Source organism: Numenius arquata, chromosome 24 (assembly GCF_964106895.1).
Source record: "Numenius arquata chromosome 24, bNumArq3.hap1.1, whole genome shotgun sequence".
In the NCBI taxonomy this organism is placed as follows: Eukaryota; Metazoa; Chordata; class Aves; order Charadriiformes; family Scolopacidae; genus Numenius; species Numenius arquata.
The window spans coordinates 3,650,968-3,676,022 of record NC_133599.1 but is presented as its reverse complement, the minus strand read 5'-3'; the positions used below and the strand labels follow the sequence as shown (position 1 = coordinate 3,676,022).

At 52.9% G+C, this 25,055-nt stretch overlaps 2 protein-coding genes across 2 annotated transcripts; both read right to left on the bottom strand.

The window, feature by feature from the left end:
• Positions 1-548: 548 nt before the first annotated feature.
• PGC (progastricsin) lies at positions 549-4,069 on the bottom strand. Its single transcript, XM_074163190.1, has 9 exons — positions 4,002-4,069; positions 3,532-3,685; positions 2,977-3,094; positions 2,387-2,505; positions 1,835-2,034; positions 1,558-1,680; positions 1,227-1,371; positions 886-984; positions 549-701 (listed from the first exon to the last, which is right to left on the bottom strand). The coding sequence occupies exons 1-9, from the start codon at positions 4,055-4,057 to the stop codon at positions 549-551; spliced, it is 1,167 nt and encodes a 388-aa protein (XP_074019291.1). The 5' UTR covers positions 4,058-4,069.
• Positions 4,070-14,926: 10,857 nt separating this feature from the next.
• On the bottom strand, positions 14,927-20,346 carry FRS3 (fibroblast growth factor receptor substrate 3). Its single transcript, XM_074163390.1, has 5 exons — positions 20,281-20,346; positions 19,545-19,731; positions 17,402-17,563; positions 16,639-16,796; positions 14,927-15,853 (listed from the first exon to the last, which is right to left on the bottom strand). Exons 1-5 carry the CDS (start codon positions 20,344-20,346, stop codon positions 14,927-14,929), a joined length of 1,500 nt encoding a protein of 499 aa, XP_074019491.1.
• Between the last annotated feature and the right edge of the window lie 4,709 nt (positions 20,347-25,055).

The window sequence follows — 25,055 nt, the reverse complement described above, 5'->3', positions numbered from 1 at the left end:
GGGACTGGTCACTCCTACCCCTGCGCCCATCGGGGCTGTGAGCTGAGCTGCAGCTTGGAGCCTGCTGCGTTCATCAGAGCCACCCCCAAGCTCAATAATTCACTGCAGATAAAGGCTGAGAGTCTCCCGCAGCCATTAGGAGTCGGGAGCATGTCATACCCCTTTGCAAGAAACATAAATACGTCCATTTAGAGTTGAAGCAGCCCAGGGACAGCTTCCCCACCGCTTTCCCCATGCCGACTCTGTGGAAATCTGCCTAGGAGTTTATCGCGGCGCTTACCTTGCTGGAAGAAGAGTGTCTGGGGGCCACAACCCATCAGTCTGCGCTCAGTCATCGCTCAATAAACTCAGAAGGTCAGAGACGATTTGGGATGTTGGGGTTTATTTGGAACAGGAGACTGTGAGGACACACTTACACAGAGATCCCGGAGGGACAGGGAGCCATGGAGGCACGGGAAGGAACACAAAGGTCCATAGGAATGACCCCAGCAATGCTGGTTGAGGTGTGTGTGGCCGGGAGAGGGGCTGGATTCCGCCACTCCGCTCCTCTATGCCGATGGGGCAAAGCCGACACGGTTGTTCGCCATGTCAAAGACGGTGTAATACTCCTTGAGGAAGACGTCACCCAAGATCCAGAGCGGCTGCCCGTTCTGGGAAGGCAGGTAGGTGGCCTCGATGCCAAGAGTGCAGTAGCCGTTGTCCTGTAAGGGGGATATAACGTGGAGTCAGAGCCCCAAACAAGCACCAAGACCCTGCCGGTTGGGCCGTGGGGAGGTGGGATCTGCCCACACAGGTAGGGAGAGTGCTGCTGCTTGTCGAGAAGCACCAGTTCCTTTCCTGGCCCTCAAGGACTCAGCAGGATGAAGCTGCTCAGCTAATACATACATTCAAGACATAGGCAGAAGGGTGGAGTGGGAACAGAGTTCCGTTGATGGTGAAGGTGATGGTGGGCATGTTCTGGATCTGATTGCAGTCGACTGCATACTGCGGAGAGAGGGCGAAGAGGAGGTTATGGCTGGAACAGCACCCACCAAGAGAGAAGCGACACCCCCATATACAGGGGTAACACACACTTTATCCCCTGGCAGTGCCACATCACCTCATCCCTCCCTGCAGCACCACGTTCTGTAGATGCCACATGAGTTTTGTGGGACCTGGTCAAGCCCACGGCTTCTGGCTCCCTTGCAAGCCTTCCCGTGCACCCCCAAAGCATCCCCTGCACTCACCCCGTAGCTGGTCAGCTGGGCACCCACGGCCTGAAGGAAGCTGTCTATGTACTGCTGGGGCATCGTCACCAGGAACGTCCCCGTGTCCACGATGGCCTGGCAGCCCTGTCTGCACCAGCCCGTCACTGACTGCCCGATAGCAAACCTGGGAGGAGAACAGGTAGAAGGACGTCACTTCGAGGACCCTCTGGCAACTAAACTTGTCTGGGCTGGATCTCTAAGCCTGGGATGCTCTGAAATGCAGTGCCTTGAGCCCGCGCCTGCTGCAACAGCTGCAGCTTCATCTGAAGCTGTACCACCCTCATGCCCATCAGGTACAAACACGACTCACTCATTAACCGCGACCTGCCAGTAAAGCTCCTGGGTCACCGGCGCCCACGTAATGTCCCCGTGGAAGAGCCGAGTGTCAACACCGCCGAAAATGAGCTCTCCCCCGTAGAGGTAGGTGGGTTGGCTGCAAAAACACAGAGTTCCAGCAGCAGAGATGGGTCAATCGGTGCGATACACGTGGGATGGCGAGGGACAAATCCACAAGGAACCCTCATGTGGACAGGCAGGGGGACACCGGTGCACGTGGGATGTGCAGAGGGACCCCCGTGGATTTTTACCGAGAGAAGTAGAAGCTGAAGATGGGCTGGGTGAGCTGGTTCTGCTGCAGCATGCCCTGCAGCACGGTCGGTGTCCCTCCCACCGCCAGAGAGGGGTAGGCCATTCCCAGGATCCCGTCAAACTCGGCATAGTAGAAAGGCTGAGTTGGCTCCTTCTTGCTGAGCCCAAACTCCTGGTTTTTGACCGCGATGGTCTGGATCTGGAGGGGAAGGGGACGCCAGGTCAGCCTGGGCACTTAGAGCAGCCATCGGATGGGATGACTGATGCTCTGAAAGCCCAAGGAAGACACTGCAAGGTCACAGCTGGTGAAAACATCTCCAAGCAGCTGGGAAAATTAGCAGGAATTGAGTTAAAACAAAGTACAAACCCAGCTGGGTAACTGACGGTGGCAATAACCACTTTATAAAGGTTCTGCCCATCCCAGGCCCTGGTCCGCTCAAGTCTTGTCTACATGAGATCTGCCCTTCAGCTGTCCCCCAGACTCCTTCCATGGGGGCACCCAGCTGGTGTTGGGGACACAGGAAGACAAGGAGGACGTGGGGCGCACTCACCCTCAGCGTGTCGGAGCCCAGCACCACCGTGACTGTGCCGCTGCCGTAGGAGATGGTGTAGGACTGGCCGTCGTCGGTGAAGGTGGAGGACTCGCTGGGCTTGAACGTGTTGTGATTGTCTGTGTGAGAGAGAAGAGGGCAAAGCTCCTGGGCATGTGCTTGGTGGGATTCCACCACCGGTGGCTCTGCCGGGATAACACCTGGGAAAGCGGCTTCCCCGGCAGGGAGCAAGTCGTGAAGAGTGGAACGGGCTGTTCCTCTGCCCCGGGGTTATCTCCAAGGCAGGGTTTTGCATCCCAGTTTTGTCTGCGCCCCTCTCAAGGGGTGCAACTGTTGTTGTCACACCCACAGCAGCCCCCCAGCGCGAGCAAAGCCATCAGCAGCTAAATCCCCATCGCTCTCCCACCGGCAGCGAGTTACGTCGGATGAGCCCTGCCGGGGAGCGGGACATCAGCTCCGTGACTTGTCACTTTGCTCTTCCCTCCGCCCAGCACTACGATTTCTGCACTCTGGGGACACCCAGGATGGCCACGGCTACTGAGCCATCTTCATTAGCCAGGCACGGCAGGGCATTTCCCGAGGACACTCACAGCACGCCGGCGACTGGCAGTAGGTGGAGGGCACCCACAGGTTGGAGGAGCCGGTGTCAAAGAGCACCAAGAAGTTTTGCGGAGGGGACCCGATGCTGATCTCCCCGAAGTAGGAGGCCTGCAGGCGAGAGACGGGGTATCTCCGTTGGCCACAGGGACAGGGACAGACCAGGCTTCCACCTCCCAGCCCCACGCCAGCATCCCAGTGCTTCGCAGGGTGTCGGAAATGCCGGGCTCACTCTTCCAAACAACAAAGTAGGCAGGAACGGACTTAACTCTCACCCTGCTTTTTTCTCCCAAAAGACGTAATATTAAATATTTATTTTGTTATGCTTTTTGTTACATATAGAAAAGTATCACTTTTCATGGCTGGGGGGAAAACTTTCCTAAAGTCTAAAATAGAAGCTTAAAAAAGAGTGGGGGGAAAAAAACCCAACCAATCTCTCACTCATGGGGGCTCAGGGGTGAACAGATCCCTCCGGCAGCTGGGAAGAAGGAGGGAAAGGGGAGCGCGGTGTATGGACAGGCAGAGAGAGAGGGACCTGGGATACTCACATCCAGGTGGTTGGTTATCGGCTCATACACGACATAGTCGTCACTGAAGCTGTATTTCTTGACTGGATCATATTTAATTTTCTTCAAGTAGTCGTCCAGCACTCCAGCCTCCCTCATTTTCTGCCGTATAGACTTGGCTTTCTTCAGTTTGATCCTGCACAGAGGAGGAAAAAAAAAAAAAAACAACAACAAATACAGCAGGAAATCAGGAGGAGATTTGGGCATTTTCAAATGATCGGTTCTCCCTCTGCTCAGCTCCCTCGCGCATCCCCAGGGGCTGTCCTCCCAGTGAGGGATGCAGCCTGGACTGGGGACCACGATGGTCCGTGGAGCTGCAGGAGGCTGGAGTCACACCTGGTTAGACTTGGTTGGCATCCTCAGGGACGCAGGGCAGCTCACGCAGGGTAAAACTGCAGCGGGGTGTGTTATCTACCCGCTCCCCACTCTTTCTGCCGCTGCAGGACACCCACCTCACCAGCCCTTCCGAGAGCTGGAGACACACCAGGGCCAGGATGAACCACTTCATGGTGCAGGACTTGTCTACCGGTCCACACACACCTCCTCAGAGACCGGAGCAGATGACCCGAGCTGCCTGGACTTCCCGGTTTTATACCGGGAAGCAGCAACTCCCCCTTATCTGCTGACCTCCACTTTCCATTACCACCACGTGCACCCCCGGCTTCAAGGGTTCCTTTGTATTTTGGGCCACGAGGATTTTGAGGAGTTTGTGTCCTTAGCGAGGCGCTCAGGTGAGAATCGAGCGGCACACGTCTTCGATAGCGAGATCAAAGTGTTACCATCCGATAAGAGGCCAGCTCTTATCACAGCAAAGAGAGGAGTGACCCAGACGTCACCGTGGTGGGGCGTTATCTGTGTTCGTCAAAACCTGGTCAAACCTTTTTTTCCCAAAACAAAGGTGCTCGCGGCTCTTGGCGCAGGATGGAAATGCGTCGGACTTTTGTCTGCCATTCTTCCGCCCCCCCGTGGGGACCTTCTGGCGTGGAGGAGGGATGGCTGCTGGTGTTGAGGCTTTCCCAGGGGACAGTGCAAAGAGCTGGAGCCGACTGCTCTGCTCCCCCTGTCCCAGGGGCTTGGGGAGCCCACAAAGTTTCTTCTGCTTTATCACAGGTGGTTCCCAGCTCTGTTCTGCATTCTGGTCTGTCCTTCTCCACTTCTTCATCTGGTCTGTCCTTCTCCACCTCTTCATCAGCCTCCCAGTCCTTCACCATCCTCTCCTCCAGGTACAGCTCATTTCCTTATTTCGCACACCTCAATCCTCCCCCTGCTTTCATGCTATTTTGGACAGAATCACAGAATGGTTAGAGTTGGAAGGGACCTTAAAGCCCCCACCCAGTGCCACCCCCTGCCCTGGGCAGGGACACCTCCCACCAGACCAGGTTGCTCCAAGCCCCCTCCAACCTGGCCTTGAACCCCTCCAGGGATGGGGCAGCCACAGCTTCTCTGGGCAACCTGGGCCAGGCTCTCACCACCCTCACAGCAAAGAAGTTCTTCCCCACATCTCATCTCCATCTCCCCTCTTTCAGTGTCAAACCCTTCCCCCTCCTCCTATGGCTCCCCTCCCTGATCAAGAGTCCCTCCCCAGCTTTCCTGGAGCCCCTTGAGGGACTGGAAGGGACTCAAAGGTCTCCCCGGAGCCTTCTCTTCTCCAGGCTGAACCCCCCCAACTCTCTCAGCCTGTCCTCGCAGCAGAGGGGCTCCAGCCCTCATCAAATATTTTTCCTTTTTTACATTTTTTTATGTTGTGGAACAACAAATTCCCCCATCCTGCATTAAAAGGCAGGTGCTGCTCTCCCCACATGGGGGAGGTTTAACCCATCCGCTGGGTCCTTGCACCACCCTGGAAAGTCAGGAAATTTCTCATTTGCTCTTCTTTTCTGTGAGAAAAACGAGAACCACAAACACAGACCTCCCAAACTGCCAATAAACACCCAAACAGACCAAAAATGTTTCCGGTATAACCAAAATATTTCCTAGCAAATGGCCCAAAATGTTATTGGTCATAACCTAAATATTTTCTAGCAAACAGATCAAAATATTTTTTGGTTAGAACCTAAATATTTTCTAGCAAAGGGACCAAAATGTTTTCAGTTATAACCTAAATATTTTCTAGACCTCCTCTGGCCCTGTTTTCATCCCGGCCCGGAGCTGCCTGGCTCTTCACAGCGGGGAAATCGCTCTCTCCATCACCTGCCGATAGCCCGGCGTCGCTATCGCCGCGCTCATCCCGTGTCAATGCTCTGCACAGATTCGATTCCCCGGGGAGCACCGGGGAGTATGTGTCCTTTGCTGGATATTGAGACTATAATAAAGCAATTATCTTGTTTGCTAGCAGGATTGATAGAAAGATCAACTTATTAAGATTGGATAAAAAAGCAAATTCTGGCTGAAAGCAAAGAGCAGTTATCGAAACGTCAATATACCCAGTGTTATCTGCAGGTCCCCACGGGGACTCGGCCCTGCCAAAAGACAAAGGAATAAGGTGCCCTCTACAGCACACACAAACACATTCTACTTTTGCCACTTCTTGACCCAAAGTTAGACAGCACTTGATTGCCGAGGCATTTAGTTGAACGGTAATCGAGGATTTAGGGTTTCTAACATCCGAGATCCCACGTCCCTGCGCAGAGCAGGACTCGGCCGCGGCAGGACTTCTCCTGGGGGCATTTCCCCTCCTTTGCTTTCAGTTTCTTTTCTGGGTTGGTGCAAACGGCTCCAGCCCAGGGAATCCCATCTCTCCCAGATGAGCTCGGATCCCCTTTGCATCCCACGGCCAACTCCACCACCTCTCCCGGCAGAGGAGCAAATCCAACGAAGGAGCTGAGCCGTGAGCAGCAGATATCCCGGCCATCCAGAGAACCTAAGCATTTCCAACACAAGCCAACAAATCCCAGTCAACCAACAGCCGCTGCAGAGGTGGGCACCTTCTCCCAAAAGCCGGTAGCTCTCAACAGAGCATTTCACAGGATTAAAAATAGGCTTTAAAGAGGGATCCATCCTCCCCCATGACCTCTCCTGCCTGCAGACACCACTCCCAAGGCCATCAGGGGACAGAAACCTTTCCAAAGACATTGCCATCACCCCGAGTTTCCCACTCTCCCCCAGCGTCTGCTTTACCCATGGCAAAAGCACTGAGAAGGGACTGGTCTCAACTCCAGGACAATTTACCACCCGGTTCCTGTACCTCTGCCCCAGACACAAGATATTGCTATTTCCCTTAACAAATGGTGGCACAGAACTTAATAAACATGAATAAGATGATTAAGGGATTGGAGCATCTCCCTTATGAGGAAAGGCTAAGAGAGCTGGGACTCTTTAGCCTGGAGAAGAGAAGGCTGAGGGGAGACCTTATTAATGCCTATAAGTATCTCAAGGGTGGGTTGAAGGAGGAGGGAGCCAGACTCTTTTCAGTGGTTCCCAGTGACAGGACGAGGGGCAACGGGCACAAGCTGGAACATGGGAGGTTCCACTCGAATATGAGAAAGAATTTCTTCACGGTGAGGGTGGCAGAGCCCTGGAACAGGCTGCCCAGGGAGGTTGCGGAGTCCCCTTCTTTGGAGATTTTCAAGACCCGCCTGGATGCAGTCCTGAGTAGCATTCTCTAAGCAATCCTGCTTCAGCAGGGGAGTTGGACTAGATGATCTATACAGTCCCTTCCAACTCTAAAAAAAATTCAGTGAAATTCAGTGAAATTCAGTGAAATTCAGTGAAATATGGGACTGCCAGGAGCTCCCCTCGGTCATTAAAGCCTGTTGCTCTCACAAGCACCGTGTCCTGGTGACGGTGTTGAATCCCACGCGAGTCAATGCTCTCCCCCTCGGTCGTTTAAACAGTCTTACTCCACGTGATTAATTTAAAATAGCTCTATACGCTCTGCCTGGAGCCCGATCGCTCTCCGCTCGGCTTCTCCCACCCAGAAAAGCCGTTGGTGGAAGCAACCCCACGACGGCACGTGCGTGCCCGTAGCAGCTGTGTTTATGAACCGCACACAGGCACACGCATCCTTCCCTCAGCGCTGCCCGGGCTGGTTTTAGCATTTTATTTCCAAAACAGACATGACAGTCCACAGACGAACGGCTTCCAGCCACATCCAAATAAATACCCCTCTTTTCCTACGCAACCGTGAGAAGGGCTCCTGCAATAAACAGGTCGGCTGTCGGTCTGACGTTTAAATTCCCAAACCCGGGGCAAGGATCAGCCGCTTGGTGATGGATGATCTTCTTTTGTGAGCGGTTTCCCACGAGACCTCCAGTCACCCTGCTCAGGCCCAGACCCCAAGGCTGACGCTGGAGCTTTACACCACCCCCAAAACGGTCCCCACCTCCCGCATCGGCGTCCCCTGAAGTTTAGAAACGCACCCGCGGCAAGAGGTTTTTCCCACCGTGCTGAGGACTATCCTGAAACCTCCAAGCCAAAGGCCAATGGCAAATGCCGCGCTGTTTTCAAGCTATTTTCAGCTCCTTTTCGCTAGAGCTATCAAAGCCTTCCTGGAAAGAGAAATGAAAACACGTTTCACTCTGTTTTCCTGGGGTAGGGTGGAAAGAATAACACGGGTTTATCATCACTCCTGTTATCTCCTGTTTCCCTTCCAGTTCGTACCTCCAGCGTTCTAGAAAGTCATGGAATGACCCTGAAGGAAAGAAACGAACAGGTTTGGGTTGGAAAGACACCACGTATCTTGAAGGCACACACGCTTAGAAAGGCACAAATGGCCCTATTAGCTGTTCTTAAGTCAATTCCTGCTGGGAAAGAGTTTTCAGGGGGAATTTTATAACCAAGGAATTAAGCTGTGCGTGTTACCACACGATTAGCTCTCATTTGCTGTGGAGTTTGGAAAAACAAGCAAATCAGCTCTTTGCACAGAGCGATGGCAGAGAACCCGTGGAAAGGGCCGTGCCTAGAGCTCATCAGCATGGCCAGGAGTGAAGCCACATCTTGTTCAACATCGGCAAAAGCACCTCGTTCCCACCAGACCCCCAATTCCACCACTCCAAACTATTACCTTAAATTCCCATGGTGGAAACAGCACGTCTCAAAGGGTGGGTGCTGCAGAGAGCACGGATATTCTTGCAGTGTTCAACCTACATCCACAGCACATCGATTTACAAGGCAACTTCGTGATTTCCTCCTGATGCTCAGCTCAATGGAAGTCTGGTCTGCACCCTCACGATCACCTGCCAGCGATGGCTCTGCCCCAAAGAGAGTCCCAGGAAAGAGTTGGTGGCTTCAGAGCCTCCGCTCCTGTCTCACATGGGCCAGAGAACCTCATCCAAACCCTTCTGGCATTCTGGGGTGCATCAGGAAGAGTGTGACCAGCAGGTGGAGGGAGGTCATCCTGCCCCTCTGCTCTGCCCTGGTGAGGCCCCATCTGGAGCACTGGGACCAGTTCTGGGCTCCCCAGTTCAAGAAGGACAGGCAACTGCTGGCAACAGTACAGCAGAGGACCATGAAGATGATGAGGGGCCTGGAGCATCTCTCTTAGGAGGAAAAGATGAGGGACTTGGGTCTTTTCAGTCTGGAGAAGAGAAGGCTGAGGGGGGATCTGATCAACGCCTATAAATACTTAAAGGGTGGGTGTCAGGAGGATGGGGCCAATCTTTTTTCAGTGGTGCCCAGGGACAGGACAAGAGGAAACGGGCACAAACTTGAACATAGGAAGTTTCATCTAAACCTGAGGAGGAACTTCTTCACTTTGAGGGTGGCAGAGCCCTGGAAGAGGCTGCCCAGAGAGGTGGTGGAGTCTCCGTCTCTGGAGACATTCAAACCCCACCTGGACACGTTCCTGTGCAACCTGCTGTGCGTGGACCTGCTCTGGCAGGGGGTTGGACTAGATGATCTCCAGAGGTCCCTTCCAACCCCATATCATTCTGTGATTCTGTGAATCAGCTCAAAGAAGCAGCGTGTGGAACCGTCCTGCAAAGATATCCCTGTGGGTCACCAGCCAACGGAGAGGGAAAGATATTTGTCTCTCCATGCATGTTTCTCTTTTTCATTTATTTTTTAAACCCATTGCAGTGAGACTAACCAATTGGAAGACAGCAGCCGTTGCTCCAGGTAGAATAAATAAGGGCATAGACATTATTCCTTCAGGGAAAGGAGACCTGGAAAACAAAAGGTTGCAAGAAGTCCAGCTTGAATTGCGCGAGGACAACTGGTGATCACCGGCCCAGCCTTCAATTTTAAATGAAGTTCACTTTGAAACGTGACAGTTGTCTCTCTGCACCACACACAAAAGACAGGACCACCGGCTAATCGTCATATTCCATTTATTCTGTATACATTCGTAGTGCACATTAATGTAAGACATGAGCACTCCTCAGGTCACAGAGCACTGCTGTTGTTCTTCACCTGGAAGGTTACACCCCGATGAGATATAAAGAGGGACCGAATGAATATCCAGAGAAATAACCTGAAGAAGCAATTACACAGCAAGATCAACCCCTCTGGTCAAGAGCAACTGAATCCCCGGTGGCCAAAGCCCCGAAGCACCTTTGTTTTTTCTGCCACATCAGAAATGTTCAGTATCAAAGACACCAGTACAAGTAACGACGAGGAGAATCGCACAGGAGGAGATAACACAGATGCATCTGGGCCTTTCAACTGTAAAATCACAGTCACTTATGGAAGAAAACCAAATTAGATCCTTTCTTCACAATTAGCCCTTTCCATACCCCGGCCTGTAATCACCAACTTCAAAGCTCTCAGCATTTCCACTAACGTATTCACCTTTGGTCCTGCTCAGTAACAGGAATCTAAACCTGTTCTGCTGCCTGTGAGAGGCATTTCAAGATGAGCCAAATTTGGGGGAAAGACAAACTTCCCAGAAAGACCGACAGCAGCCCTCCCAGAAGCTGAATTTAGGCAACGCGTTCATTAAGGATCACTCGTTAAATGATACTTCACAGTCAAGATACCACCCGAGAGGGCTGAGCCGCATCACGCGGAGGGACGGAGGAAAGACTTTGGGAGAAAATGGCTGAGAGAAGAGACAGCTGTAACAACAAGCCCTGGTTTGGTTTTCCTCCCAGCAAACAGCATGGCTTAGGTAATAAAAATAACAACACTTCAGTAACAACTAACACATTCCAGTCTCTTTGCAGAAATATTGATCCTTTAATCCTCACAATCCAGGTTCTCCTTTGCCACCTCTCCCTGTAAGGCAGGTACAACTCACGGATACTCAGACCCCCTTCCCCAGGGGGGAAAAGCAGGCACATAAAATGGGTCAAAACTAAAAACAAATCAAAAAACCCTCCCCCGATGAAAGACAAGTGAGCGCCGGGAGAAGCTATGTTCCTACCAACAGGTTCTTAGGAAAGGGAAGGGTAAATGATCTATTTATGCATTCACCGGGGAAGAACTACCAGGGGAAGAAGTCTGATTGATTAACTCAAAACTCAAACAAGAACCACTTAAAAAGCTTAAGACAGTAAAATTCTCTCCGCGTCAGCACACAGCCGCTCACCAAGCTCATCCCTTCGACTCCAGCCTCGCAAGCAGAGGAAGAAAACCAGCGGAGACACAACGCGGTCCCCAGCGGGGGCAACACAAACCTGCTCCGCGGCAAAGTACGTCAACCCACGGCTCAGCTCACGCTGCCACGTGCCATAAAGATACAACATACTTCAAAGAGAGAATTCTCAACCGAAAGAAAACCATAACAAGGAAAGACTCCAGAAAACTTTCAGTAGGGACCCCTCCCGCCCATCACCCAAACCAAAGAACTGAAGGAACGAGAAAATGGGAACTCGGATGTCCTCGTCTTTCAACCCAATTATTGGTTTCTCTTCTGAAACCATTTCGAGCGTGGCCGCTAGAGGAAGCTGCGACACTGGTGAGCACCGCTCGGCCCCTAACACGGGGAGGAATCCGAAATAGGGACATTCCTTCTCCCAGTGCCCCAAGAACCACCGCCTCAGTGTCCAAACACGACTCCAGTCTTCCCTTGTGCTTCCACACCACCTGAAAAATTGAATATTAAGAAGTTCTCAAAGGGTCCTGGCTACTTAACGCAGATGTTGATCTTGCGAAGTTTTCCAGAAAAGCAAAAAAGCAAGAAAATCACTGGGACGTGACCCCAAAGGCGCACCCTGAAAGCCATAAATGACAACTGGTTTCCTGGCTGCCTGCACGGCGCTTCCCATTTAACCGCTTAAACATTAAACAAACCCACTGCAAACAATGAGCTGTGACCAGCTTTTCATTCCCAAAGCTTTCCGGGGAGCCTGAGATACCCGCGGAGGGAAATCTGCTGAGCCAGCAGCGCTGTTCCCCGGCCCACGGCCACCAGCGGGGACACAACGGGATGAAAAGCAGGGGACAGTGAAGCAAAGCACCCACATCAGATCATGGTGCACCCAAAGCCAGCACCAGCGCTACGTTTTCTCATCTTTAAGGTCAAGGGAATCCTTTTTCTCCGCTATAAATGGGTAGGGAATGCTGTTGGGGAGCAGCAATAACATCCCTGCCACGTGCACACACAGCGATGTCCTTGTCACTGCTGCTTTCAGTGCCCTTGGGAGGTAGGGGAGCATCAGATTCGCCAAAGAGGAAAGGGAGGCCCAAGTTGGACAACCCAGTTTGGCTGGAGGACACCAAAGTCATCAGTTCAAAAGGTCAAAGGCAGCTTTCCCAAAGCAAAGCTAATTTCAAGCCACCGAAATGGGATCTCAGCTGGGGATTGCTGGGAGCCCAGCCTTTCCGAGGAACCACCACCACCGGTGGTGCTTTCCCTGCTCCCTGGAGCTCACAACATCTGCAGACCCTCACACCGGCCTCATCCCACCCGGTGGAGACACACAACCAGGTCGGTGGCCACGGGGAGCACCCAAGAAGCAGCCCCAGGGCTCACCCGCTTTCTCCCAAGACACAAGCTGCCACCCAGCAGCATCTTCCCTTGCTTTTAACCAACCCGCAAACCTTCCGCGCGGGTGTGAAAGGGCCCTGATGTCTTCCTCCATGGAAATGGAACACATTTCATCCTTTTTTCCCCTTTCTAGGGGGAAGGGGGGAATAAGTATTTTGCATTTCTCAGCTCAGGCAGCGGAAGGGCAGGTTCACACGGAGGTTCCCAGAGCCCTGCCCTGCGCTGCCACATGGGATTTGCCAGTGCTGTCCCAGAAGGTGACACTTACAGCTTAAAAACTCTTTATTTAAATAGTTTATTTAAAGCTTAACGCAGTTAACTTTTCTATATATATATATATAAAAACAATTTCTTTTCTCACTTTCCTAAATGAAAGCTAGATTGAGGGGGATACATTACTTTTCTATTTATTTTTTTCCTTCAAATAAAGTCATTTGGTATACATATAAAAATATATTACTTAGGTTTCCTTCCAGTTATACATCACACCAGGGCTGGGGTGGAGAAAAGAATGGAAGACAAGCACAAGGACTTCCAAAAAAAAAAAAAAGAAAAAAAAAAAAGAAAAACCAGTGAATTTAAGCACGTGGTGCACTTTGAATTTATAGTGCAACAGCAGGCAAAGAAATCCACGTTCCGTCGACATGAGCGTGGCGTTACTCATGCTTTTATCACTTTTTCTGAACTGTTTGGCACATCTCCTTGCTCCCAAAGGGGTCACATTTCAATATAAGGTTACAGCACCAAAACCAAAAAGGCTGAACTTCAAAAATCTGGGAATGAAGTTTCTGGAGCTCAGCAGCAGGGGGCAGCTGGACGATGGGGTTCTCTCCTCTTTCCCGCTGGGGTCTCACTGACTTCGACATCGCGAACAGCGGGGACAAGGAGAACACATCAGGGTTTGGCCACGTTTCTGCTGGCAGCGGGACACCTCACAGAGCACTGGATCTCTCAACTCCTGTCCCAGGGAGGAAGATGAAGAACAGACAGCAGAAAGGTGGGATTCCAGAGTAACCCAGAGCACTTCTTCATTGAAACGGCTTCTAACAGCAAAGAGTAATCCAGGGAGGGATAAAGCTGCAGCGTGTCACCATGCGGAGAGGGGTGGTGGAACATCCTGGAAGGGGAAGAGGAGCAGAGACCCTACCTGGGACCTCACACAGAGGCCCACAGCTCAGCTTCGACTCAGCCCCAGTATCAAGAGGAAAAAATCCACATCAAAGGCCACAAATTTACCCGAGCGCTGAAATTTAGCCCTTCCAAGTCCGTAGTTGTAGGAAACAAACTGCACGTTCACTCAAAACACTGATCAAATATTTCTCATGGATCCAGCCAGGCACGTGGGTGTAGGCAACGGCTTTGATACGACTCCAAGCTCGGCTCTGCTCCCACTCCCATGCCTCCCGTCCCATTTCCCACCCACCCTCTGACAGTCAGTCCCGGTTAAAAACATTTTGGATTCTCTTTTCCCCAACTGCAGCTCAGCAAAGCCATCAACTTCTTCCGAGATCCGTCCCCCAGACCGGAGGGGTGAGCCACAGCGAGTACACGTTTCATATTGGCACCGGTTTTGGCAATTACCACTGGGATGCAAAAAAAACCCAAACCCATTTAATAAATAAATAAGTAAACAAATAAATAAATCAAGAGCACTTCTGAACAGCCACCAAAAAAGAACCCTTAAAAATCAAAACAGGATACGGTACAACTGAAGTTTTCTATATCAAACCTCAAATCTCTCTCGCAGTTGCGGTCTTCCCCTCCTCTTTTAAAGGGGGGTCTCTTCAGGAGATCAGGTTTATGTGATCACCGTGCCCATGGCTCTTTGTCCCCCTCTATCAATTTCTAGAGTTGCCCAATTTAAATCTAAACCGAGAAAGGGACAGAAGTATAAAAAGCCTCAATGAGCTTCAAGAAGATAAGAGAAAGGAACGAGTTGAGGGGGAAAAGACCGCAGCGTGAGTTCCTAAGTCATCAGGGACCAGCCAAACCCCAAGGCTAAACCCGACTTTGGAGAGGCCTGGCTGCAGGGCTCGCCTGGAGTCGCAAGGCATGAAATCCATGGGAACTGGCTTGATTTGGAGCTCCTAAAGCAACTCGCTTTTGGAAACAGGCCTCCACCACGCTACTGCCTTGCCTCTGCAGCCAGGCTGTCGGCACCGCTCACGGAGCCGCCAGGCGACCAGGAGAGCTGATAGGATTTGAGGCTGTATCCAGTGCCGGCACTCTCGCTGGCACCTTCTGCCCCTTTTGCCAGAAATTTAACCTTCAAACAGCATCGTCAAACAACCCAAATGGCTTTAAAAACGACCTACACGGGAGAGACGGAGAGGGGAAGACAGACAGACAGACAGACTAGCTTTAACATCAGCTGTAGGAGCCATCCCATGACACCAGGTAATGGGGTAAACAGGGAAGCAGAAGGCAATGGCAAATGGAAGTCACACCGGGCAACACACTGAAGGGCAGGTACCGAAGCCACGACACAGTGCTTGCACTTGGCGTTCCCCCTCACAGAGGCAGGTCAGTGCTGTTATGTCGAGTTTTCCGTGAAGTCCCATCATCTCTGGGCAGGGCCCTTTGCAAACTGGACATGGCCGCTGTCTTTTTTAGGTCAATGACCGCGTAGGAGTCCGTCCGGCGGGCTTCGTGGGTGGCAGGAGGTGGCACACGGGGGACCGGCGGGTTCTGATGTCCCTTGCACGGTTCAGCCTCCAGCTCCACCTGGATGTAGTTGAGCTGCCGCGGCTGCTCCGGGCAGGGCCGAGGGAAGTCGAAGCTGAAGACGCTGGGCATGCAGGGGCGACGAGGCTTTGGCAGGAAACTGCTGCGTCGCTGGCTGCCGCCCCCGTGCAGCGCCGTGTTCTCTGAGTTCATGTAGTTCTGCAGGGGATCTTCTTCACCGGCCTCGGAGTAACCGTTGGGGGAAGGCGTCAATGCGTCCCCGGCGCCCGTGTCCTCCTCACCGTGCCGGAGGGGCTGGCATTCCCACACTGGGGGCAGCGACGGCAAGTTCTCGTAGTGCAGCAATGCCGTTCTGCGATGGGAGCAGCCGGCCGAGCCCGCGTCCTCCCGGGGGAGTTTCAAGCGCCCGCCTCGGCAGAGAGAGGAGGTGCTGGGGGGCAACAAGCCGTTGACGTTCTCGTAGACGCACTGGGGTGAAGGACATTCCTCCTCACACTCGTTGTTGTTGTTGTTGGGGGGGCAGAAGTGCGTCCTGCACTCCCGGTGGTGCCGACAGACGCGTCTGTAGTTGGACGTGGGACCTAACACGAACTTAACCTCCCCCGGCTGCAGAAGAACCCGGGGATTGCGGTCTTCGAGGGAGCAGCTGTGGTTCCTATGGGGGAAAGGAGGGTGGACTTCAGGCAAGGAGTGCATACAGTGTCGGCCCCTCAGCTCCTGATCGCCGTTGGCCGTGTTGACGTAGGTGTGCGACTGCAAGGAGAGAAGCAGAGGGACAGTGAAAGGAGAAGAGACCAGAGCAAAGCAGCTGCCAACAGCCGAGAAACCAACAGGAACAGGAAATTTTTCAGTGGCTGATCAAGCAGGAGGTGATGAAAAAATTACAGAAGTTGAGAAGATTTTGGGAAGCAGAACACAAAAGCCATTTCTGGATTTGCGGGCTGAAGGAGAGACAAAAAAAGAGTCCAACTGCAGAAGATAAACATCATCTACTTCACGCTCAGAACAAGCAGCAAAGCCACTTGCAAACCATTTCCTTGAGCAGCTTACGCTGGCGATACTGCAGCGCTCACACCTACCTAGGTTTCTCTGGTAATGGTTGAGACAAGCTGGATTCCGTAGGGAAAAATCTTAAATTCTAGAACCATGAACAGAGAGCTGACCATCAAAAATAAAAATAAAAGTTGTTTGAGCTTCCGTATGCAGCTGCACATGAGTTTAAGGGTTGCAGCAATAGCTGACACATGAGGCAACGTGACTTGGGCTCACAAGGTAAGTGCTGCTGTTAAATAATCGCCACGCAAATACTCGTGGATGAAGGAAGCCAACTCAGCCTCAACTGAGCATCTGCTCTAGTGAAATGTCACAGAGCAGAAGTCTCCGAGAGCAAAACGAAGCACAAGAGAAAAAAACAGGATGACAAGGTATGAGGATCCCCTGAGGTTTGCTGGAGCAAGAGAAACCTAGAATTGCACAGGACTGCTGGCAAAACAAGCTGCTTGTCCATCGCTTCCAGAATTTAGGACACCCAGGTTTACCTGCTCATCAGGCCCAATAAGGGGATGAGTAGAGTCCTCGCCCACAGAAGAATGCCTCAGGCTGCTCACGGAGGGGTGGCGGGCTGCAGGATAGGAGAGGGTTTCTCCAGGGAAGCTGTGAAATCCGTTGGGAAATCCTGGGACGGTGTACCCCAGACCTGGGAGAGATTCAGGACAGAGAAGTATTAGAGCATTGATTTGGTACAAAATAGGGTTGACTTCATTTTTTCAGTAAGCTTCACTGCACCCTGTAAGTCAGAATCAGCCTGTCTGGGGAAGATCCCTTCGATGAAGTGCCCAGTATAAATACAAGGGCCAGGCCCTCTTGTTGACATCTATTTAAGTCACTCCTAAAGGAGACAGGAATTGAGCAAATCCAAATTCTTCCAGATATGGTGTCCTCTAGAAACCATCCTATCCTTGTAGGTGCCTCTTAAAAAAGGCCCCTTGGCAGCGGTTCAGATGAAAACCAGCTGAAGGGTGACAACTCAGTTGACTATTTGAAGGGCTTTTTGTTGCCGTTTCCTTGGAAACAAAACACCACATCGCAGACAAGCAGGGCCTTAAAATAAACACGCTGCACGGGGCACACGTGGGCATAAAGATACAGGTCAGCAGTGAGGCAGCGTGTGGGGGAGATCCATAGGCTGCAAAGGGCAGTTTCACACAAGCAACTGCAGACATCGCCCACATCTCTGTGCTCCCCCCTTTTGAAGGACAAGGGAGCACGTCTCTGTGATCCCCCCAACTGAAGGAGCCTTACTGTTGGGTGCCTGGGGGGTCTGGGAGAGCTCCCGCTCCGTGGGGTGACTGTTCCTGGTGATGACAACGGGCTCTTCCACTACATTAATGCTGTTACACTGCATCAGGTCCTGAAGGAGGTTAAAGATCTCCTCTGCTCTGGAACACTTGAAGGCAAAAATCCCTGCAGAGTAACGAAGGGGAGGGTCAGAAAAGCAAGAAAGCGATTCTGCTTTAACAAGAGCAGATGTTATTCCCGGCTCTAAACAAACAGGAAACTCCGATTTCTTTTGCGGTGTTTTAACACAATCAACCCCCAGCCAGAGGAAAATACCCAACAACTCTGTGGATTATTGTATCAACAGAAATACAGCACCACCACTGCCGTCTGACCAAATGGGGCATTATTACAAGAAAGACAGCGAGCATCCCAGTTAGCTTCAGAGGATCAGTCCCACGGGAGCAGAGGCGTGAAAGGGACAGGCAAACCGGTCTCCTTTCCTCTCTAATCTTCTATTTTAACTCACTTAGCACCCAGTCCAGTTCTCATTACCAAGGGAAAGTCTATCGATTGCTGGAAGCCGAATTGGGCCCTGTGGAGCGTGGACAAGAACATCCTATTTCAAAACTGTACGGAATTAAACCGTGTCCCCCCAAACGAGCAGCCCAAAGCAGAGCCGGTGTGGGCAGAGTTAACCAATCCCAAGCTGGCAGGCACACACACGCACAAAAGCCATAGCAACGAAAACGGCATGGCAACAACAGCTGCTACCCCCAAAGAATAACATTTTTTAAATTCTGGCAAAAAAATTAGCTATATCTGCCTTATATAAGGTGTGGAGCAGCATCAGGAAGGAATCCTCCAAATAAAATTAACTAAGCCGCATAAATCCTACAAGGAAGGGAGAAAGCTCATCGAAACACATCACCTTCACTCTCATTTCTGTCTGCTTTAAGACTGATGAGCAAGTACGTGCCTGCTAAAAATTTCTGAAGACACGAAGTGCTTTATCACCACTACCTGGACCTAAACAAAACCCAAACACACGGAGGGCAGAATCACCGCTCTGCATCCTGCAAAAGGCAACCCAGAAACCGAAGACAAGCAATTCCCATCGCTGGCAACTGATAAGCACGTGCCTCCAGGAGAGGAAAACCCCAGTTCCATAAATATCAAAAAGGAGCATACGGCACTACAGATTTGTGCAGTGCCTCACACAGACACCGAGCAGTCACGTGGAGTCCTTCTGGATACGAAGGGAGTTTACAAACACATTAATAGAATGAGGAAACAAACTTTTCTTTCCCAGAGATGCAGATGCCAAGAAAACGTTCAGCTCTTTAAAAGCAAGAGAGACAGACTGGTAAAGGAACGAACAGGCACCATTGTAATACTGGAGTCTATTCCCAGCGCTGCTGATGACTTGGCATGTGCTCCCGGGTGACTCACTTCCCTTCTCTGTGCACAGCATCCCCGTGCATAAAAATCAGTAAAACGTAAAACTCCTTTCCCTCTACATTACAAAGTGCTGCCAGACACAAAACGCAAAGCATTAAGTGGAACAAGGCAGAGAGAATGCACCAAGAAAAACAAAATGTACTCAAACAACTGTTGCTACTGATGTGTGTTTGGCAGCTCTGGAATAAGTGAACCCTAAGAGGGTCCTGCAGAAAGGTGCAGGTGATGCCCTTTTGCTTTACCCTTGGAGTGAAAAGATGCTTAACAAAGCTTCAGTCTTGCAAAAATCACCTTCTAGCTCCTAAGGAAAGAAGTCCAGCAACCCCCCCTGCTGCAGCTCTGCATGGTTTGGTACCGGAGCCCAGAGCTGACAGCGTAACCAACATCTTCTCTGACATTAAATACACCCCATCCAAGCGCTCCAGGCTGCTTCACCGATTACCTCATGAGACCAGTGCAGCAGCAAAACGAGACCATTAGATTTATACCCAGGTCCTGAGCCACAATGTTGTTCTCATTAGCGTTTTAATCAGGAGTATTAACTGTACGTGCATGCACACTCCGGTGTTCTGGGGGAACAGAGGTTGCAGAAGAACCTGTTGATTCATTAGATGCAGGAATTTGGGAAGACACAAGCATCAGCTCACTCCAGCTGCCCAGCAACAGAAACCTCAACGCTCCTTCCTCCAGAAACCTCCACACTCACCCTGCCCCGTCTGGCAGCGACGACCGCTCTCGAAGGAGAAGAGGTTGGAGTCGTAGCCGTAGCGGCGTAAGCAGAGGTAGGGCCACCTGACAGCATCTCGCTTGTGAGTGTGCAAGATGAGCTCCGTCTGCGTCAGCTCCATAATCCCAGATCCCAGCTCGTTACCTTCATCATCCACGTTCGTTACCTGCAGAGGCCACAGCAGGAGACTCAGGACATTGGCATCAAAAAAAAAAAAAAAAAAAGCCCACCCACAAGGATACTGTAATTCCCATGGATTCCCCTTTTGTTTACTGAGATGCCTTTTTCTCAGCTGAGAGCACGAATTCATCGCTGGCAGAAGGCGCCAGGCCGGCAGCCCTGGAGACTGTGCGCTTGGCAGTCCAGCTGATGTGTCTCAGCACAGACGCTGGAACGCAGCCCTGAGCAATAAAAGGTTTCTCTCCGGTTCCCCATTTCCTTGCTCAGGCTAAATCTCAGCGCAGAGGCAATTTCTACTGCAAATACAAACATATTTGCAGCAGAGGTTGCTTAAGGAAAGGCGGGGGGGGTGGGGAGGGGGTGGAAATAAAACCCAAACCAAAACTATATATCTGCAAATCTCATCAAATAAAAGTCTCCTCTGCAGAGCAGAGGTTTTCTTTCCTTTCGTGCCTGGAGTCCAACCCACGCTGGGCTTTGCTAATAGTCGGTGCTGTCACAGACTCTCTGATGGGGATGACGGTGCAATACTTACCTTAAATTTGGTGGGATGGTTGTCTGGGATGCTGTCTCTGCACAGACAACTGCAGCAGCTCCCCATGACGTCAGGATAAGAGGTAATCCCTGGGGAAAGGACACAAAACAGGGGACAATCATATTTTCCAACCAACTCCTCCTGCCCTCTCCAAACACGCAGCATTTACAGCCTGTGTCATCCTCCATCCCCCTGCATGTGGCCCAGTGGGTTTGGATGTCAAATTCTTCAGTATATTCCTCGATAAATGGACATTGTACAATATAAGGCTTGTTAAAAAGAACGGCTTTCTTACCATTAGGCAATTGTTGGATTTTTTTGGAGGAGTGAGAAGAAATTCCCACTACTGTCCCTCTACCTCCTTCGGGACTTCATGGTAACCAGGTGTCAGTCACCTCAAACACAAGCGGAATGGTCCCATCTTCCACCTGACAAAGAGAACACAATTAAACAAAGTTAAAAACCAGAGAAGTATAAGAAGCAGGAGGGGGGAGGGGTGTGTGTGCCTGGAGTTCTCTTCAAATATCAGCCTTGTAATTTCTGACAAAAAAAAAAAAAAAAAAAATACAGTCTACAGCTAAAAAAAAACCCACCCCAAAATAAGTGATATTTTACTTCTTGGCCTTACAAGATCCTACACAGGAGTGGACAAATAAAACACCACAGTAATACTAAATGGCTGAGGGCAGTGAGGATACGAGGAATCACAGGCATCTGCTGCTTAGGAATGCGAAGGTACCTTCACTCGACGGAAGGTCCTTAAGGGTCAGAGAACCAGCAGCCTTTAAAGCAAGTGAACACAGCTGCTGTTCTACTCTGGGCTAGGAAAAGTAACAAATGCCAGAAAACACAAAAACCCCGCTATCTGACAACAGTCAGCAGGATCGAGCAGGCAGGAGTTGCACATGCCTAGTAGTGAGAAATACCACTTGTCTTTGATGCGAAGTTAAAGGACTCCACACCCGCTCTAGGGCAGGGGATTCAGCAGCAGATAACACGAGAGGATGGCATGTTTTATTTGGCGAGAGCAGGAGCTAACAATCTCTTCATCTGAGGCGTGAGACAATAAAGCCATACGGATAACCAGCTTGGCACTGGAGCAGTAAATAAAATGAAAAGGCTATTGGAAACCTCGCACTCTGCCGTGCCAGAATCTGCCTCACCAGTCGCTCCAAATTAAACAATGAATCACGGAATCGCATCTCGGTGCAAACCCACGTCGCACAGTTGCCCTCAGGCTCCCTCGCGGTGCGGAGGGAGAGGGAAGAGCCAGCGGTGAGCTGACCGAGGGGTCCCATTTCATTTTTTTTTACACCAAAACAGAACCTAAATCACCTTCCACTACAACCTTCACTTTGTCCCCTGCAGAATTCCCTACCACATCCTAACCCTGCAAAATTCTACTGAAAGGGAACGCTTCCTTTTGAGCAAGCTGAAGGAGCTCGGGCACAATTCAAGCCACCTGCCCTCCTGCACATACCCCTCACCCCTAACAGTAACACCACCACACGTTCCCTGTTCAACGCCGCATCCTGCTTGAGCCATCCTATTTGTTTTTCTAGACTCAGTATGGATTTACTCCCCGCTGACCTTACAGGCTTTGATCTATAATTTAGCAATAGAACCCTCTCCGCTTCATCTAATCTGGTCACCGGGGGCCTTGTCCTCTAGTGTCCCTGCCCTCCTACTCCCAGCTCATCGATTCCCTCAGTAAAAAAAAAATCTGGCAGAAAACATGTTACCTTTGCCCCCTCTTTCTTCTTTATTCCTCTCTCCCTCCGGTGCTCCTTCCACCCACCTCTGTCTAAACTGCGAGGGGGTTAGGTTGAAGTGCTGTTGCCTATCCCAAACAGATATTATGGTCAGAACTGAACAAACAAGCAAAAAAAAAAAAAAAACCAAAAACAACTTTGTGAGCTCCCTGAAGGCTCCCTCGGGCCTCCCGCCACTCCTCGCTGTTGAATATTTCAGTGGCATCCCTTTCACGCAGACACGGAGGCTCTCAAGAAGACTCTGGTGTTTTGCTCAGCGCTTCCCACACGCACCTTTCCGACGTCAGTTTGCCTGTTCAGAGCCTTAACTCGACAAGCCAAACACTCCGATAGTACAATACGCCTCCCTGCGAGCGAGAGCACGTGCCTCCTAAGACCAGCAGCCCCATCCTCCCCTCCAGTCCCCCCCCCCACCTCCCAGGACCCAAACTTAAATCCTCCTCAAATCTTCGCAGCCCTCCTTGGCCCAGTCTCCAGACCACAGCTCACCTCTCCCGGGTCGTTCGCTCCCCTCCCAAACCCTCTGCTCCCAAAGAGGCTCCATCCGTACCCCCCCCAGCTTGCAGAACACCCTTCCTGCCTCCGTGCTCCAAGCAATCCCTCGAAACCCAGCACCGAACGTGAGGGTCCACCTAATCCCAAAGGACCAGGGCACCCCAGCATCGCCGGGTCCCAGCACGACGGCCCCGCGCACGGACACCTCGCGTGGAAATGCACATGGCCCCACACCAACCCACTCCTGACAGGGGGCAACGGACCCACCGCCCCCAACAAACCAGCACGGGAGGGAGGAGAGGGGCTGCAGGGGAGCACCGCCGGGGGCAAGAGGGGCTGCTGGCAAGGAGAAGGGGCTGGAGGGAGGAGGAAGGGGCTGCTGACAAGGAGAAGGGGCTGGAGGGAAGATGAAGGGGCTGGAAGGAGGAGGAAGGGGCTGGAGGGAAGATGAAGGGGCTGGAAGGAGGAGGAAGGGGCTGCTGACAAGGAGAAGGGGCTGGAGGGAAGATGAAGGGGCTGGAAGGAGGAGGAAGGGGCTGCTGACAAGGAGAAGGGGCTGGAGGGAAGATGAAGGGGCTGCTGACAAGAAGGGACTGGAGGGAGGAGGAAGGGGCCTGCACAGCCCGTGGGGACGGGGGGCATGGCGAAGGAGGGGGATAACAGGGAAGGAGGGGGATAACGGGGAAGGAGGGGGATAACGGGGAAGGAGGGGGATAACGGGGAAGGGGGTGCAAGGGGGCGGCCGGGGAGCGCGGAGGGGATGCAAGGGGACAGCGGGGAGGGGGGACAAGGGGTCGGAAGGGAGGCAGGGGGCAACGCGGGCGGCCCCGGGCCGAGGCGCGGTGCCGGTGCTGAGGGAAGGCCCGGGCCCGAGGGTCGGTACCTGAGGCGCTGCCCGGCTCCGCCATCCGGGAGCTGAGGCCCGGGCCCCCGCTGCCGGCCGGCCCCCGGCCCGGCCCGTCCCCTGCCCGGCCCGCCGGGTCCGGGCTCGGGCTGGGGCTCGGGGACCGGGTGCGGGTCGGGCCCCGCCAGCGCCGCGTCCCCCCAGCCCGGGCCGGGCCCGCCGGGAGCAGCGAGTCCGCCGGCCGCCGCCTAGAGCGTCGCGGGCTGGGAGGACCCGGCCGGGCAGCAGCGCGGCCGCCAGGGGGCGCGCCGGGTCCGCGGCGCCACGGCTGCCAGGGGGCGGGGCCTGGGAGGGGGCGTGGGCGTGGCGAGGGGCGGGGCCAAGGCGGGGGTCCGGGGGGGGCCAGGCAATGTGCTGGGGGATTTGGGGAACAGCGGGGGGGGCTAGGGACGGGGTTCTGGGGCATCGGGGGAGTCAAGGGGTAGGAGGTTCTATTGGGGGGGGTCAGTGGAGGGGATTGGAGGGGTCTGGGGCTGGGGGGCTCTCTAGGGGGTCAGTGGAAGAGGATTTGGGGGGTCCAGGGCATCAGTGGGGGGGGATTGGAGGGGTCTGGGGCAAGGGAGATGCTCTGGGAGGGTCAGAGGAAGAGGATTTGCGGGGTCCAGGGCATCAGTGGAGGGGGATTGGAGGGGTCTGGGACTGGGGGGTGCTCTAGGGGGTCAGTGGAGAGGGATTGGGGGTATCTGGGGCAGGAGAAGGTGCTGGGGGTGCACTCTGCCCCCATTCACAGCATCCCTGTGCGCCACCCACCCCAGTTCCACCAGTATCAGAGCACTAAAAAACAGGACGGTGATGGCAGCTCAGTGCTGGCGTCGCACTGATGCAGCCCTGCCCTTTCCATCGGGACGCTGCCGGCCGCACGCCGGTCACTCGCCAGTGTTTTGGCAGCAGGGAAGCCCAGCGGGCCAGTGTCCTGCCCATCACGCGTGCACGCTCGTCCGGCGCCCGTGGGGGACCTCGTGGTGTTTCCAGGGCGGTGGCTTTGGTGGAGCGGTGGCTGGTCCCACCTCGGAATGCCCTGAGTGACCCATCTGTCCAGTCTGAGTCCCTGTGCTCGGCTGGGCTCCTAAATGAGAACTTTGCCCGTTGATTTTTCTGCCATGCAGAGCGTGGGGAGCACAAGCGGCAGCCGTTTCGGAGCCTGGGCTGGGAGCTGGCAGCCGGGAGGAGCTGGGGGGGGGCCACCACCACCGGGTGGTACAAAGTCCATAGCAGCAAACAGGTCAAGATAAAGCTTCGGAGACCAACCTCCCACCAAAGCCAAACAGTGGATTAACTTCCACGGTGCAGATCTAAGACCTTAAAGGGTCCCCAGGGAATTACAGCGCTGCTTCGACAGCCCAGAGGGGACCCCTCTGCGGGGACACGGAGAGCGGCAGCCTGAGGAGATCCTCGCCTGCCCCTTCTCCTTTTCCTCCTGCTTCTTTCCCTGCCCAGGTGATTTTGCAGAGATATGAACCACCAGTGAGCACTGCAATAACCCGTGCACCAACATCCCCCTGCCCGGCCTCTCCCAGCAGTGCCACTGTCTCTCCGTGGAGCCTGGCCACCTCCTCTGACAAATTACCACCGATTTACAGATTTAAACTGCAGCCCCGACCCTG

Excerpts from the sequence above, each read along its gene's own strand:
- PGC (XM_074163190.1), bottom strand. The coding sequence starts at position 4,057 with ATGAAGTGGTTCATCCTGGCCCTGGTGTGTCTCCAGCTCTCGGAAGGG. Across the intron at positions 3,095-3,531 it reads CGATAACCAACCACCTGGAT|GCCTCCTACTTCGGGGAGAT; the intron begins GTGAGTATCCCA and ends TCTCGCCTGCAG. Across the intron at positions 2,035-2,386 it reads TGGGCTCCGACACGCTGAGG|ATCCAGACCATCGCGGTCAA; the intron begins GTGAGTGCGCCC and ends CTTCCCCTCCAG.
- FRS3 (XM_074163390.1), bottom strand. The coding sequence starts at position 20,346 with ATGGGGAGCTGCTGCAGTTGTCTGTGCAGAGACAGCATCCCAGACAAC. Across the intron at positions 19,732-20,280 it reads ACCATCCCACCAAATTTAAG|GTAACGAACGTGGATGATGA; the intron begins GTAAGTATTGCA and ends TGGCCTCTGCAG. Across the intron at positions 15,854-16,638 it reads TTATTGGGCCTGATGAGCAG|TCGCACACCTACGTCAACAC; the intron begins GTAAACCTGGGT and ends CTCTCCTTGCAG.